The sequence below is a fragment of the Saccostrea echinata genome, unplaced genomic scaffold, assembly GCF_033153115.1.
Source record: "Saccostrea echinata isolate AGI-Se365-2 ecotype Australia unplaced genomic scaffold, CSIRO_AGI_Sech_v1 ptg000010l, whole genome shotgun sequence".
Lineage (NCBI taxonomy): Eukaryota > Metazoa > Mollusca > Bivalvia > Ostreida > Ostreidae > Saccostrea > Saccostrea echinata.
Window position 1 is genome coordinate 14057520 of NW_026889759.1, and position 15478 is coordinate 14072997.

At 34.3% G+C, this 15478-nt stretch overlaps 2 protein-coding genes across 2 annotated transcripts; one reads left to right on the plus strand and one right to left on the minus strand.

Annotated features, from left to right (window-relative positions):
* The first annotated feature begins 2692 nt into the window (after positions 1 to 2692).
* Positions 2693 to 5697, plus strand: LOC133184755 (L-threonine ammonia-lyase-like). The gene is made up of 3 exons (XM_061319827.1): positions 2693 to 2818; positions 4768 to 5116; positions 5189 to 5697. The coding sequence occupies exons 1-3, from the start codon at positions 2693 to 2695 to the stop codon at positions 5695 to 5697; spliced, it is 984 nt and encodes a 327-aa protein (XP_061175811.1).
* Positions 5698 to 11436: 5739 nt separating this feature from the next.
* Positions 11437 to 15413, minus strand: LOC133184460 (uncharacterized). Its single transcript, XM_061319549.1, has 9 exons — positions 15337 to 15413; positions 14114 to 14852; positions 13539 to 13740; positions 13398 to 13427; positions 13215 to 13291; positions 12882 to 12949; positions 12657 to 12759; positions 12483 to 12513; positions 11437 to 12029 (listed from the first exon to the last, which is right to left on the minus strand). Exons 1-9 carry the CDS (start codon positions 15398 to 15400, stop codon positions 11874 to 11876), a joined length of 1470 nt encoding a protein of 489 aa, XP_061175533.1. The 5' UTR covers positions 15401 to 15413; the 3' UTR covers positions 11437 to 11873.
* Between the last annotated feature and the right edge of the window lie 65 nt (positions 15414 to 15478).

The window sequence follows — 15478 nt, forward strand, 5'->3', positions numbered from 1 at the left end:
GGGGATTAAGCTGTTTTGTAACATGCGAAACACGTACTCTCGGGATATCATCGTGCCAATAGTGTACAGTTTATTTTGAATTTCAAAAGTTAGTTTTTGCTAATTTAACCCGAACTTTCCACAGAAAGTTCGAGTATATTGTTGTTATCCACGCAGGCTCGTCCGCCTGTCGCTCTATCCTCTTCCTTATTCAGTAGCCAAATCATCTCTAAGAGTATGACTGATGGTGTCCTGTAGATGTGCAATAAAGTTTCGGAATTTTCATTTTCATTCTAAGATCCAATTGGGTGTCGAAATTTTTTTTTCTTTTACATTTTATCCAGTAGCCAAATCATCTTTCGGTATAGGATTAGTGATGTCTTGTTGAGAAATTTTGATAAGATATCGGAATTTTCATCCGAGTGTAATGCCGTGTACAGCCAATTGGTTACCGAAAATCATTTTTCTAAAAGAACTCATTTTACATTTTACACAGTAGTCAAAACATTTTTTGGAATATGATTGGCAGGTTTCTGTACTTGTGCGATTAAGTTTCGTAATATTGATTTTTTTTATCATGGAGGTCAATTGTAAGTCGAAAAACAACGGTTTTTCTACAAAACGTAGTTCGCAGAATTTCTCTTACATTTTACGCAGTAGCCTTTCATAATTTGGAACATGATTGTTGGTGTCCTTAGAGGTGAAATGGATTTTTCGGAATTTGTATTACAACCCAGGGGGCCAATTGGGGGTCGAAAATAACGTTTTTCTACAAAAAAGATGTGTTTGTGAAACACTGATGCCTCCGTATGGCTGCTCATGGCGAAGGTTAAAGTTTCTCAAATGCAATTCAAACTCCAAAGTCAAGGTCAAAAGATCAAATATGTTGGTACCCAAAGAAAGATATTGTCACAATGAACACCTGTGAATATGAAAGCCCTAACACCACCAACCGTTCAAAAGTTATGGCCAATGTTAAGGGTTTTCAAAAGAAGGTCAAACTCAGAGGTCATGGTTAAAGGGTCAAAATTGCTGGTACCCAAGGGAAGGTCTTGTCACAAAGAATACATCTGTGAAATATGAAAGCCGTAGCAGCAATTGTTCAAAAGTTATGGCCAAGGTCAAAGTTTTTCATAAGTAAGTCAAACTCCAAGGTCAAGGTCAAAAGGTTAGAATTGTTGAAACCCAAGGGAAGGTCTTGTCACAAGGAATACACATGTGAAATATGAAAGCCCTAGAACTAACCGTTCAAGGTTTAATTCAAGGAAAAAATATTTTAATGCCTTTCTCTCTAAACTTTTTATCTTTTCTTTCATACCGCTAACAATGTGACAGATAAGAAAATAAATATGACTGATCCTTTGCCTCATTACCTGTAATGGTGTTGATGCATACATTTAAAAAAAATGCAATATACTAAGAGAAATAATTCACTTAACGAAATGAGTATATAAAAATGCTTAACGAGGTTCGCTCCTGAACTTTTGAGCAAATTTTTATCTTAACCTATACATGTATTTCAAAAATTCTGCATAATGTTTTAATTCTTACAATAAATTTGGATTCTACAATGCCAATTTAACTATATTCAGTAAAAACTCCATGATTAAATTCCATACAAAAAGCATTAAGTGAAGAACTATATTTTGTGGCGGAAGGTTTTTTAGAAGAAAAAGATCATTTTTTCTCTTTCGAAGTATTTAAAGTATGCTAAGTTTGGATTCCTATTTTTACATGCAGTCTGCACACATAGTTATTTTGTGCAGTGGACTGTTTTAAATTGGTCCTAAATTATCTATTAAATAAACTGTCATGAATTCTATCATCAAATATGATAAATATAGCAAATATATTGTGAACATGAAGAAAAAATAGCCCTAATTTAAGCTTAAAATTAGTACTGTTTTAGTAATATCTAAAAATTAACATCACAGACCCCCACTTTTGATTTTCTTTTCTGAATATATAAAATACTTTTAACCATTCTTCTTAAATTCAGTAAAATGTCATTACTTTCAAATGATTTTTTTGCTTGTTAAATTTTTAATGCAATGTTTGAGTGCAAAAAGGTCAAATAATTGAACATGCGGAGTAATTTGAAAATTTCTTCGTTGTCACAAATTTTAATGTGTCTATTTAAGATGAAATAAGACTATTTTTGTCCCCATTATTTATTTGAACAAAAATTATTGGAGTAGAAACTTTAAAAATTGATTTATGTGTAAGACGTATTTACATGTACAGTGCAAAAAGGTCAAACTAAATGCTCTGTAGCGCCAAAAGAAGCGCATTGACCCCCATTTTTTTGTTTTGATTTTTAATAAAGCTATGTGTATAAGTTCTAGAAATATACTTGATAAAAAATTCTCATTTCTTTTGATGGCAGGATCCAACCTCCTTAAAACTTAGGGCGGAAACCTGTCCCTTGAAATACATTATCTGAAATATCTCGACGAAGTTACCATGTTCTTACAGTCTGAATAATCTTTTCGTTATCGGTGTTATGCTTGAAAATGTCTTTTTATTAGTTTATTTATATTTGCGCGCCACCGCATCGTCGCAAATCCACGGCCAAAATGTGCGATCCTCTCCCATTCTGGAGGAGATAGCTAAATGCGGACTCCGGACCGTGGCTTGAGACGATGGCGCCACCGCAGCTCCTCACTCACCACAACATTAAGAAAGATAACTCTAATGGTTGTTGACCTTTAACATGGAGAGCTTAACGCCCACGGATAACATTCCCTTACAGAAAATATTAGAGGCCAAAGAAAAAATTAGGGGGTCAGTCATACGATCACCGCTCATTCCTCTCAATAAAAATGTGCCTGGCAGAAAGGTAGAGTAAATTTATAATTATACGAGGGAAAAACTTATTGCAGCCCGGAGGACCGGGCTGCTCTATACATATAAGTTTAAGTGTTGGTATATGGGGATTGAGGTGGGAGAAGTTATTCAGAATTAAAGGTTTTCTAAACATTAAAAAGATTGTTAATCAGAATGTTCTTTCCCTTTATAAATTACGAGATACACAATATATTTACTTCCATAAAGAGAATCTGTAAAAATATATATGTTTTTCATATTTAATATATAAAGTTGCTTATCATTTACTATCGAAAAAACGACAGGTCCCTTTTTTTTAGAACATCGAATTTCACTTATCGCATAAAAAAGTACTTTACACAGCTCGTGTTTTATATTCTTAAGGTGAAAGACATTTTTGAAAATAGGTAATGCATGTGTCTGGTTTCAATTTATATTTTATGCAGCCAACATTTACTTGGGGAATTGATAAAGTTTAAAAGGATATCGTTTTTGTTCGATTTTCATCCGACTATAAGTTTTCAAAATAGTCTCGACTATCGTCTCCATCATTTAGACGCATGCCTTTTTCACACATATCGAACCGGTTTGATGATCAAGACTCATTTCCATTGTTTACTTTATTTATTTCCCGGGCGACAATTGATGGTTACATCAATGTTTTCTTGTTTATACTCTGTTACTTGTCAGAACGCACGAAAGTGAATTTCGAACTAACGGAAGAAGTGTAAATTTCGAACTAAGACGGACTCGTTTTTATTTTTTTCTGATCTTTTAAATGTTTTAAGAGAGAGAGAGAGAGAGACAGTACACAAAGCTTAAAATCAAAACATAGTGAATATGATAGAAAAATTGAGGACAGCATTTAAAGGATAGGCTGAATAAAAACTAACACTACATGTATACTTAATGTCATTCAATACATATTCCTCCGTGCTTACAAGATTAATTATTATTAATCACAAGTGTAGCCGTGCATTATTATTATTCTTAACAATATTTTATAAACAACTTCATGTTTTAATTAACTCTAAGCGACCGTAACAAGCAACAGCAGGAGGGGGGAGGGGAGGGGGCACCCCCTTTTTCTGAATATAGTTTTTTGCTGTAGTTTTAATCTGTAAATTTTCATTTAGATGCAGGTTGACCCACCGCTTTTTGTTGCTATAAGCTCAAGCACTGTCGAGATCCATCATTGAATAATAAAAACCAAAAAGTTTGAGAAATGTCCAACTTCACCCTTAGTTTTAGGGGTACTAGTAGGTCTGTTATCAGGTAACCGTAAGCCTTATGGTTACTTGCATTGTTGATGCATCTAGGGATGCACACAAAAACCTGAATCGGATGTGGATTTGATCTAAATTTTCTGAATACTACTAATTGAACAGATTAAGGATTTTTGAACAAGCCCATTTCCAAGTAACGGGAATGCCCTATGATGACCAAACTTTCATGATTGATGTATCTAAGGATGGGCACTGTTGGATATGTTTTGGATGCTGGATATCTGACCAAAACGGATAATTGAAAAAATCAAGTTTTTAGAGCAGCTCCATTCTAAAGGAATTATAAGCCTAACTGGACCTTTATTTTCTTAAATCATTGTTATAACCTATTTCTGTTTACAAAAACTAATAGTACAAATAAAAATTTCAATCAATCAGATATCGAAAGAAACGGTCAAACGTATCTGACATTGGACAGGCTTTGACGCCGTGTCGGTCCGATATAGATGACTGGATAGTTAAAACTCTCACAGAAGATCCATTCCCAAATAACCCCCACCGAGACCAAACTTGCATGGATGTTGGCATGTTGCATGTAGGGATGCACATTACCAAAACATTCATTTGGCGTGAGGATTTGTCATACCTATAGATAATATTCATTGAGGTCAGCCTCTTAACTTTCGATAACCTATGTTTTACTTACACAATTTTTTTTATCTCCCATGTTGAACAGATATACATTAAACTGGAAAACTTACAACCTATTGGATCCTTCAAAATCAGAGGTGCTGGAAACGCCCTAGCCAATTTATCTGAGGATGAACTGAAGGACGGCGTTTATACTGCAAGTGCTGGGAACTTTGCCCAAGGTCTTGCTTGGAATGCCAGGGAAAGAGGAGTACCTTGTAACGTCATAGTTCCCGATCACGCACCTGTGACGAAATTACAGGCAATTGAACGACTTGGAGGAACTATCTTAAAAGTGCCTTTTGACAAATGGTGGGAAATCATCGAAACTCACCACTACAAGGGAGTAAAAGGGAAATTCGTCCACCCTGTCTGCGATCCTGCAGTCATCGCAGGTAAGTATTTTACTCCTTTGTATATAAAAAAATATAATTATATCTTTCGTAATATCGTAATATTTTTGACAGGTAATGGGACCATAGGACTAGAAATTGTGGAGGATTTGCCGGAAGTCGACGTAGTCATTTGTCCCTATGGTGGAGGCGGTCTCATATCGGGGGTGGCATCTGCCGTCAAATCCCAAAGACCCAACGCACAAGTATTTGCATGCGAAGTTGACACAGCGTCCCCGCTGAAACTATCATTTGATATGGGGAAACCTTCAACTTGTGATTACAAAGCTAGTTTTGTAGATGGTATGGGTGGTAAATCGGTGCTAGAAGCAATGTGGCCACTCGTAAGCCATCTTGTGGATGATTCTTTGGTTGTGACACTACAGGAAGTTGCAAACGCTTTGAAGTTGCTTGTTGAAATGAATCATGTTGTCGCAGAAGGTGCTGGTGCTGCAACTGTGGCCGCAGCACTGTCTGAAAAGTTCGCCGCCAGACTTCGTGGAAACATAGTGTGCGTCATATCAGGCGGAAATATTGATACCAATAAATTAATGCAGGCATTGGACGGCAACATTCCACAATAATAAAGTAAAATGAGTTCCAATGGTCTTTTTTATGCCCCGCAATGAATAGTGTTTGTTATGTCCGTCTTTCATCCTTAATTCTGTCTGTCCGTCTGTTTTGTTCAATTTCAAAAAAGCTATTAAGATAATTTATCAAACTTTATATGCTGATACATATTGGTGAGAGCTATTCAAATGCATCATTTTTCACCCCCCCCCCTTTGACCTTGACCTCATTTCTTAGGAAATTTGCCTTTAGCTTACATTTAAGGAGGCAAATCAAGATATTTTATCAAAATTCATATGCCAGTACATTTTGGTAAATGCTACTAAACTGCATCAATGTATTCACTATTTGAAAAGAATTGACTTTTAGCAGAGAACAATTTCCCGGAAAAAGTCACTTTTAAAAATCAATGTTCATTAGTTGTTAACTAACGTATAAATGTTTATTTTTTCAAATTTGTATTTTGAACCTAAATTTTATTATTTACAACTTAAAAATTAACCTCCAAAGTTGGCCAAAACAGCATTTTGTCCGTTAATTAAAGCACAGATTTTTGCATGAATTGCCTAGAAGTCCTTCAGGGCAGGCCCGTCCCTAAATAAAAAAAATGATATTTTGATAGGTTGTGATGAAAGGAATAATTTAAGAAAGGACTTTTAGGGGCACCTCTGTCCTAGGGTTGAAATTCACCAAAAACCACAAAAAATAAGGAAACCTGTTTTTAAAAACCTAATTCGCATTTATACGTTCTATTTTCATAGCCAGAAATAGCTAGATCGTTAAAACAGCTGGGTATATACACCGAAGATACTTTTTGTCGTGGTTCGAATCCACCTAGTGCCACACTTTTATACTTTTAAATTCTTGTCTTTTCATAGTCTATTTTTTTATTGGGTCTTGTGTATTTTCTTTCAATTATCTATCTTTTATGCTGATTCATTCTTGATATAAAAGGCGCTAAAAAGAAAGCAAATCGTAAATTCCACTGTAACTAAAACACAGTCAAGCGGAACTATACACTTTCTTCAAGGGCTTTTTTTTTTATAATTTGTATACATTAATTGCATGTTTTATTATATCAAAGGAGATGTGTTGTAAAATAAACACACATCAAGAACAAGAGGCCCATGGGCCAGATCGCTCACCTGAGCATATTGGCTAGGCAAAAACACAAATCAGTTCAGTATTGAAAAGACTACAGGGGTGGGGGTGGGGGGCTTGAATTTTAAACAACCTGATGATGCTTCCATGTCAATATGACAAATGGCTTTGTTGTACTTGAGTTGATTTTAAAAAAAATTCCCCATATATTCCTTTGTAAAAATTTGATCCCCCATTGTGGCTCCTCCCTATCCCAGGGGTCATCATTTGAACAAACTCGAATCTACACTACCTGAGGATGCTTCCATATCAATATGACTAAACATAGCTTTTCTGTTCTTGAGAAGAAATATTTTTTCTATATGTTCTTATGTAAAACTTTCGATCCCCCAGTGGGCCCCATCCTACCCTCGGGGGTCATCATTTGAACAAAATTGAATTTACACTACCTGAGGATGCTTTCATATCAAAATGACTAAACATAATTTTCAGTTCTTGAGAAGAAGATATTTTCCTATATGTTACTATGTAAAATTTTCGACCCCCATTGTGGCCTGACCCTATCCCCGGGGGTCATCATTTTAACAAACTTGAATCTACACTACCTGAGGATGCTTCCATGTCAAAATGACTAATCAGCTTTGCAGTTCTTCAGTAGAAAATGTTTTCCTATATATTTCTATGTAAAACTTTGATCCTCTATTTTGGCCCCGCCCTACCCCCGGGGATCATGATTTGAAGAAAATAGAATCTACACTACCTGAGGATGCTTCCATATCAATATGACTCATCATGGCTTTGCTGTTCTTGAGAAGAAGATTTTTAAAGATTTTTCCTATATATTTCTATATAAAACTTTGATCCTCCATTGTGGCCCCGCCCTACCCCCGGGGGTCATGATTTGAAAAAACTTGAATCTACACTACCTGAGGATGCTTTCGTATAAATATGACTCATCATGGCTTTGTTGTTCTTGAGAAGAAGATTTTTTAAAGATTTTTCCTATATATGTCTATGTAAAACTTTGATCCTCCATTGTGGCCCCGCCCTACCCCCGGGGGTCATGATTTGAACAACTTGAATCTACACTACCTGAGGATGCTTCCATATAAATATGACTCATCATGGCTTTGCTGTTCTTGAGAAGATTTTTAAAGATTTTTCCTATATATTTCTATGTAAAACTTTGATCCTCTATTGTGGCCCCGCCCTACCCCCGGGGGTCATGATTTGAACAAACTTGAATCTACACTACCTGAGGATGCTTCCATATAAATATGACTCATCATGGTTTTGCTGTTCTTGAGAAGAAGATTTTTAAAGGTTTTTCCTATGTATTTATATGTAAAACTTTGATCCTCCATTGTGGCCTCACCCTACCCCCGGGTGTCATGATTTTAACGAACTTGAATCTACACTACCTGAGGATGCTTCCACATGAGTTTCATCTTTCCTGGCCCTGTGGTTCTTGAGAAGAAGATTTTTAAAAGATGCTATTAATTTTTCATTAATTCTTTATTATCTCCCCTTGAAAGAGGGCGTGGCCCTTCGTTTGCACAAACTTGAATCCCCTTTACCCAAGGATACTTTGTGTCAAGTTTGGTTGAAATTGGCCCAGTGGTTCTTGAGAAGAAGTAGAAAATGTTAAAAGTTTACAGACAGACGGACAGACGGACGCCGGACAAAAAAGTGCCTTTGGCTCAGGTGAGCTAAAAAATAAGAATACAGACATTAACATTATTTACAATGAAAAGTAAGGGAAAAATCAAATCGAATAACATTTTGAGATAACAAACTCAAAATGTGTTGACGATTTAATCATGCTTCATAATAAATGTCTATGGAAAGGTTCCGCTTTTCTCTACATACTGTAATAAAATGAAAACGAATTATTACATGTATATAGCCCAAAGTCGTTGACCGTAACGAAATTGACAAGCTTTTTGTAATGATTAAAACCAATCCCGGTCCTATAGGTCCAAGTTCCATTTATAATGAAGTGATCCTTTTTTTTCTTTCACCTTCACTTCATTCTCTTAAATTTGCGTTGAACTCAGTTTTAAAGAAAATGTTCATGATATTTTTTATCAAACTTTATATGCTGATACATATCAGTGAGAGATATTCAACTGTATCAAAATTTTGAAAGTGACCTTGTCTTTGACCTTTATCTTGCTATGTGTTAGCTCAATTTTAAAGAAATTATTCAAGATATTTTTTTCAAACTTTATATGCTGATAACATTGGTGAGAACTATTCCGCTGCTTCAAAATGTTATGACCTTGACCATCTCTATGACCTTGACTTCCTATTCTTAATTATGTGTTTACTCAATTTCAAAGAAACTATTCAAACTTTTTTATCTAGAGACATTTAATGATACATATTGGTGAGAACTATTCAACTGTGTCCAAAATGTATGACCTTGACCTTACTTTTCTTTATTTTGCATTTACATGTAGCTCAGTTTCAAAGAAAGACGTTAAACAACATACAAACAAACAAACAAATTATCTACCACATGCACTGATATATATTAATGACAACTTATCAATTGTGTCCAATCCTTTTTACCTCGTGATCGGAAGGTCGTGTGTTCGAATCACGGCCGCGACTGACCTAAGTCGATAAAAAACGGGAAGCAACTGCTCCTTTGCCAAGCGCTCGGCACTTTGAAGTGAAAGTTGCGGGTCTTTCGGATGAGACCTTAAAAACCGAGGCCCCGTGTCACGGTAGGCGTTGGCACGATAAAGAACCCTCATTGCTCAATGGCCTGAGTGCCGAGTAAGGTTTAAATTTCAATTTGAAACCCTTCACCGGTATATTATGACATCTCTATATGAGTGAAAAATTCTCGAACGGGACGTAAAACAACAATCAATCAATCTTTTTTACCTTGTCCTTCTGTTTGATCATTGACTTTACTATTTGCTGTGTTCAAAACTTAGTTTCAACGAAAATATTCAATATATTTTCATTGAACTTGATTCATTAATACAAACTGGTGAGAGCTATTCATATGGGTCATAATTTTCTTACCTTAACTTTCCCTGTGACCTTGACCTCACTATTCCTCACTTACCGTAATCATGACCAATGAAGCAAGGTACATTTCTTTTCATATTGCTTTACTTGCATGGGGCATTCAATTCAAATGGACACTTTCTAATTTTTATGCCCCCGTAATCGAAGATTCGGGGTATATAGTTTTTGCCCTGTCCGTCTGTCTTTCTGTTTTTCCGCAAAAACTTTAACCTTGCACATAACTTTTAATTGATGGAGCTATGGCTTTCGTATTTCACATGTGTATTCCTTGTGACAACAACTTTCTTTGGGTACCAATAAATTTGACCTTGACCTTGGAGTTTGACCCACTTTTACAAAAATTTACCCATCTTTAACCTTGGCCATAACTTTTGAACAGTTGATGCTAAGGCTTTCATATTTCACATGTGTATTCATCGTGACAAGACCTTTCCATGGGGTTAAATATTTTTGACCTGAGAGTTTGACCCACTTTTGAAAAAACTTTAACCTTTGCCATATCTTTTGAAGAGTTAGCACTACGTTTCCTAATTTCACAGGTGTACTCCTTGTGGCAAGTCCTTCTTTTGGATACCAAATATTTTGACCTTTGGACCTTGGAGTTTGACCTGCAATTTGAAAAACTTTAAATTTCGCCATAACTTTTGAACAGTTTGTGCAAAGGTCGTCTCTTGCGTACCACTATAATTTTGACTGTTTGACCTTGACCCTGGAGCTTGACCCACTTTTAGAAAATATTAACCTTGGCCATAACTTTTGAATGGTTGGTGCTTGGGCTTTCATATTTATCAGGTATATCCATTGACACAAGTACTTTCTTTGTGTAACAACATTCTTGATCTCTTGACCTTGGGAGTTTGACTTGCATTTTAGAAACTTTAACCTTCCCATAAGCTGCCATACGGGGGCATCAGTGTTTCACAAACACATCTTATTTTTTTTTTCTAAAAAGCATTTATTCAATAACTGCTACATGTAGTAAAATAACATATATTTGGCACTAATAGAGATTCTGGCATTGAGCAAAATACAATATGACAAAGTTAATTAAATTAAATTAAATAAAGAAATAATTTACTCTTCTTCTAATCAAAAAACAGTTATACATATATTATACAAATATAGCCCTTTCATGAGGTCAATCCATAGATATATCAACTTTACAGAAGTGCAAGGTCAATATGCTTTTCTGTGAAGTCGATATATCTCTGAATTGACCTCATGAAAGGGCTACATTTGATATATTATTTTCCACAAAGTTTCATTTGTTGAATGATTTTTTAAAGGAAGATTGTCAAATTGTAAAGAAAAAAAATATTATTAGAAAGTACCGGTCAATCTAAGTATTCACTGATTAACCACATTAACTGGAAAAGAATTTTGATTGGTTTGAATGACATACTACAGCAACTCACAATCATTTTTACAAGTAACAAAATTTTCCTAATCTATTATTAGAAAGTACAGGTCTATCCAAGTTTTTTATGTTTATATTTAGAAAGACCCGGTCTATCGCATTTCTATACTTTGACATTTGATATCAAACAAAGCAATGATAAAACTCAAAAATAAAATAGAATTAAAAGGTACATCAAAATAATCACTTGTCAATATAACTTTATGCCTTCTTCTTTAAATATGAAACAGAATAACTTTAATTTCTGCAGTAGCATAATCTATGATAGCATCACATCAGAAAATGTCAACAGAAATTGAAATATCATAACAAAGATTCGCATTGTAATGTATGAAATTTAGCACCTTCTACATTGTTATCTGTTGTGTGCAATTATAAACTGCACTTCTTCATCAAGGTTTACTAGAAATACTAGAAATTTATAAAAATTCAGTTATAAACTGTCCTGACAGTTTACAACTACTTCTTAGCAGAAACAGATCTATAATTCCTCCTGGTTATAGGAAGCAATGAACTTTATGTCGGCAGCACTATACATCAGTCGACAGAAGACAACCCATTCTTCTCATCTCCACTGTATATCATTTTACGATATTCTAAACTACTTGTGATTTAATCGTTGTGTATTCAAGTGTTGTGAACAACATGCTTGAAATATTTCCGGTCACTTGAGATCTCTGCTTCTGACTCTAGCTGTGCTAATTCCTGCATACAGAGAGAATGCCTGCGACGTATCTCCAACATAATATCATCATGCTCTTGGTAGAACTGGCGGAGCCCAAACTATCCAATGAAAACAATGGTTATATAATTATAAATTATATCTGTAATTAATTTTATTCATAAATTTTAAGTCAACATATACAGTCATGTTTTTTTTTCTTTAGGGTGTTAATTTCAGCATTTTTTTTACATGCTTAAACCAGTTTCAAATTCTTTGAAGAAATATAAATCACACCCCCTCTTTTTTTTTTGCTAGTACACTAGTATAATAAGATTCATTTCCTGTTAAATTGCATTATTTATCATGTATGATAATAATTTTATCATTGAATTTGTTTAATATATGTATTATTTTAATTTCATTTCTGATTCATGGAATATTTATAATATTAGCTTAAGAGAATGTCTTCTTTTTTAACTTTATATGCAGCAGTTATTACTTGTTAAATAAATATTTAATAAAAGAAATGCTACTTGCGTGTTTTTTAAAAATTGCTATGTTCTTTAACTTACTGTGTCTACTGGCACAGGAGAATTGAGAAGCCTAAAATTAGATAAAGAGAAATGAGTTATATCTTTCAATACTATGTTTGTCAGGAAAAACTCTCAATGAACATTTAATAAGCAAAGCATTTAAGTTAAGTTTATTGCTATTGAAAAAAAATGGAAAGATTCTCCTATACAAACCTTTCAGGGACCATTGCCATGGTATCTCTATAGGTCTGCCAGAACTTCTCAATCTCTGCTTGATATCTGACCATCATACAATCACTATCAAAGTTCCCAATACCTAGTAAGTGGAAAATTCAATTCAAAGAAAATGAAGCTGATTATATGGAATCTTCGAAACTTGAGAAGATACAGTTCACTTAGGAAGTGTAGCAAATGAATGAATGGTTATGTAAAATGCACCTTTCATTAAGTTTTCAAGATCTTCAATTTCTTTCCTTATAACTGCTGCTGTTCTAGTTTCAAACATTCTGTAAATAAGTTATATTATATTACTTTTTACTACATTGTGTTGCAATAGAAGTACAAAAAGACTAAAGCCCGTGAGGTAAAAATTTTCATTACATTCTAATGCCTTTATCATAATACAGAATAGCAAATCATTTAATATTTCAGCATTATATGATTTGCAGTCGGACCCAAAATAAAAATAAATAAATAAATAAAAATAAAAATAAGGTAGAAGTTAACTTAATTTTAACTTATGAATATTCCAATATTTATAGCAATTATTACCCATAATCATAACCATTTGATGTTGTTTCTGGTTTGGTGTGACTGCATGTCCATTCATCGACAAAATGTTTCTTTTTCTGAAAGGAGTATCAATATTAACCAATGTCTTCTGAGAAAGAGAGAGAGTGTGTAAAGTATGGGAGAAGAGTGTCAAAAAAATTGTGCACTAGATAGGAAACATACCCATGCTGGATGACTGTACTTTTTGTGAACCTGAAATTTAAACATGATATTTATGACAACAATTTAAAGAAAAGATGAAAGAATTTTATTTCATTAATTTAGCAGAAGAGGCTCAAGAGGAACTGTTTCAATATATCTTACAATGGGTGGTTTAACTTTTTCCTTGTATGGCAGATCTTCTTCAGCTGACATAGGAGCTGGGACAACAGGTAAATCCTTATAACTGTCAACACTTAGAGATGGAATAAACACCAAACATTTAGATGGATCAATTCCAAGTTCCTCCTTGGTGTAGCACTCGGACTTCCATGGCATTATGGCATCTAGCGTTTCTGGTGCACACCTGCACAAATCAAATAATGGTGACCTTTGAAAACCTTATGCAAGGGCAGATCTAGGATTTTTTTTTCAAGGTTGGCATCCATACCCACTCAAAAAAGAAAAGAAACTCTTACTCATAATTTTTTAATAAGCCACAAAAAAGGACTGTCCAAACACAAAAAAACCCCTATTTGTTTGGTGGGTGGGGTTGGGATGGAAGGCACTCTTTTGGACAAGTTATTCCCCTTGGGGGGTGTTCCAAGTTAGGTAATTTTTGAGTTACTTTACTATATAAATATAATAACTATGAAAATCTTGAAGGGGGGGGGGGACAGTAACCCCTATCCACTGGATTCACTATTGCAATGATTTTAAGAAAGAGACAATGTTTTTACCTATTTTTCTTTCCACCCTTGTGAACTGTGTTTGAAAAACTGTCATCAGCTAATTTGTAACATGTTCCCTGTTCAGAGCTATTTATCATATGAGTTTCTTCACCAAAGATCTGCTGATGTGTGGCTAAATTATAAACCACTGGTGATATATTTTCTGTTTTCACACGAGAACATTTTGCAGATGATGGTCTAATCTTTTCTTTCTCCTCTGTTGTAGTGGCTTTCTCTGCAATGGTCACATATTCTCTCAAATCAATCAAATTTCCTTCATTTTTAAATGAAAATGGTCTATCACTTTTGTGTACATATTTGGAAGTCTTTTTTTCCTGGAAATTATAAGATGGAAAAGGGGCATTATCTCCAACATCTATAACAGGAACTGGTTTTCCGCCATGTGGAACTAATTGTTTATCATGCTCCTCATAATGATGATTCAGTTTTTTGTTCTGTGTCTTACTCAGATGACTAGAATTTTCACAAAATTCACTGATACAGAAATTACTGTCAAGTTTCCAGTTTCCTTCTATTCTACTTTTCGCACTCTGTGCTCTGTTTGATTTTTTCGCTGAAGTTGGGGGACGATGAGAAATTAATTTTAATTCCTGGTCCTCAGTTTTCCTCTCTTGAACTGGGTGTTTTGAACTCTTTTGAAAAAGTTTGTTGGTCTGAGTATTTGGAAATAATTTACTCCGATTATGGAATTCTTTTACTGATGATTGTTGGGTTTTCATTCGATTTACTGTAATAATAAAACATAAGAAATTGTCATTGTTGGGTATCACATAATCAGAATTACGTTTCAGATAAGTTTTAAATAAACACTGATATTATGTTGATGATGACTGCACTGCACATTCTGTATCACACATTAAGCATTGTAATTTACAGATATATGTTAGTTAATGTCTCGTTGTACATATGTATAGTTAGGGTACTTGTTTCAAATTTAAGAAAGATTTTGTCATTAATCATATCCTATCAAACATAACATACTGACTTGTGATTTTAGTTCTTAATACTTTTTCTAATGTAATACTTTTTACCAGAGTCAAGTCATGTGAGTTTTTTAGGTTTCTTATATGACTCAGTCAGAACATTAAAAAAAAAAGTAAAATCTCACATATTTAATGGTATTAACTGGACCTGTCATTTCCAGATTAGTAAGGGATAGGTTATATAATTGAACCATGATAAAATGAAAAAAAAAAATCACAAAATCTCACAATTAACAGGATTCTCTATTTCCAGATTAGGAATGGGCATGTCGAATGTTTTAGTGGAAGCCATATTGTTTACATTGACCACCATTTAAAAAGGAATATGAAGTTTTTTCTTGATAGCAGTGGGGTTGTGGATATAAAGCTA

Bases quoted from the DNA above. Each gene is read 5' to 3' on its own strand.
- LOC133184755 (XM_061319827.1), top strand. From the start codon at position 2,693: ATGGAGAGCTTAACGCCCACGGATAACATTCCCTTACAGAAAATATTA. The intron at 2,819-4,767 runs GTAGAGTAAATT...CATGTTGAACAG, and splicing joins AAAATGTGCCTGGCAGAAAG to ATATACATTAAACTGGAAAA. The intron at 5,117-5,188 runs GTAAGTATTTTA...TATTTTTGACAG, and splicing joins CGATCCTGCAGTCATCGCAG to GTAATGGGACCATAGGACTA.
- LOC133184460 (XM_061319549.1), bottom strand. From the start codon at position 15,400: ATGGCTTCCACTAAAACATTCGACATGCCCATTCCTAATCTGGAAATA. The intron at 14,853-15,336 runs GTGAGATTTTGT...TTATTATTACAG, and splicing joins AATAGAGAATCCTGTTAATT to TAAATCGAATGAAAACCCAA. The intron at 13,741-14,113 runs GTAAAAACATTG...TGATTTGTGCAG, and splicing joins AAGGGTGGAAAGAAAAATAG to GTGTGCACCAGAAACGCTAG.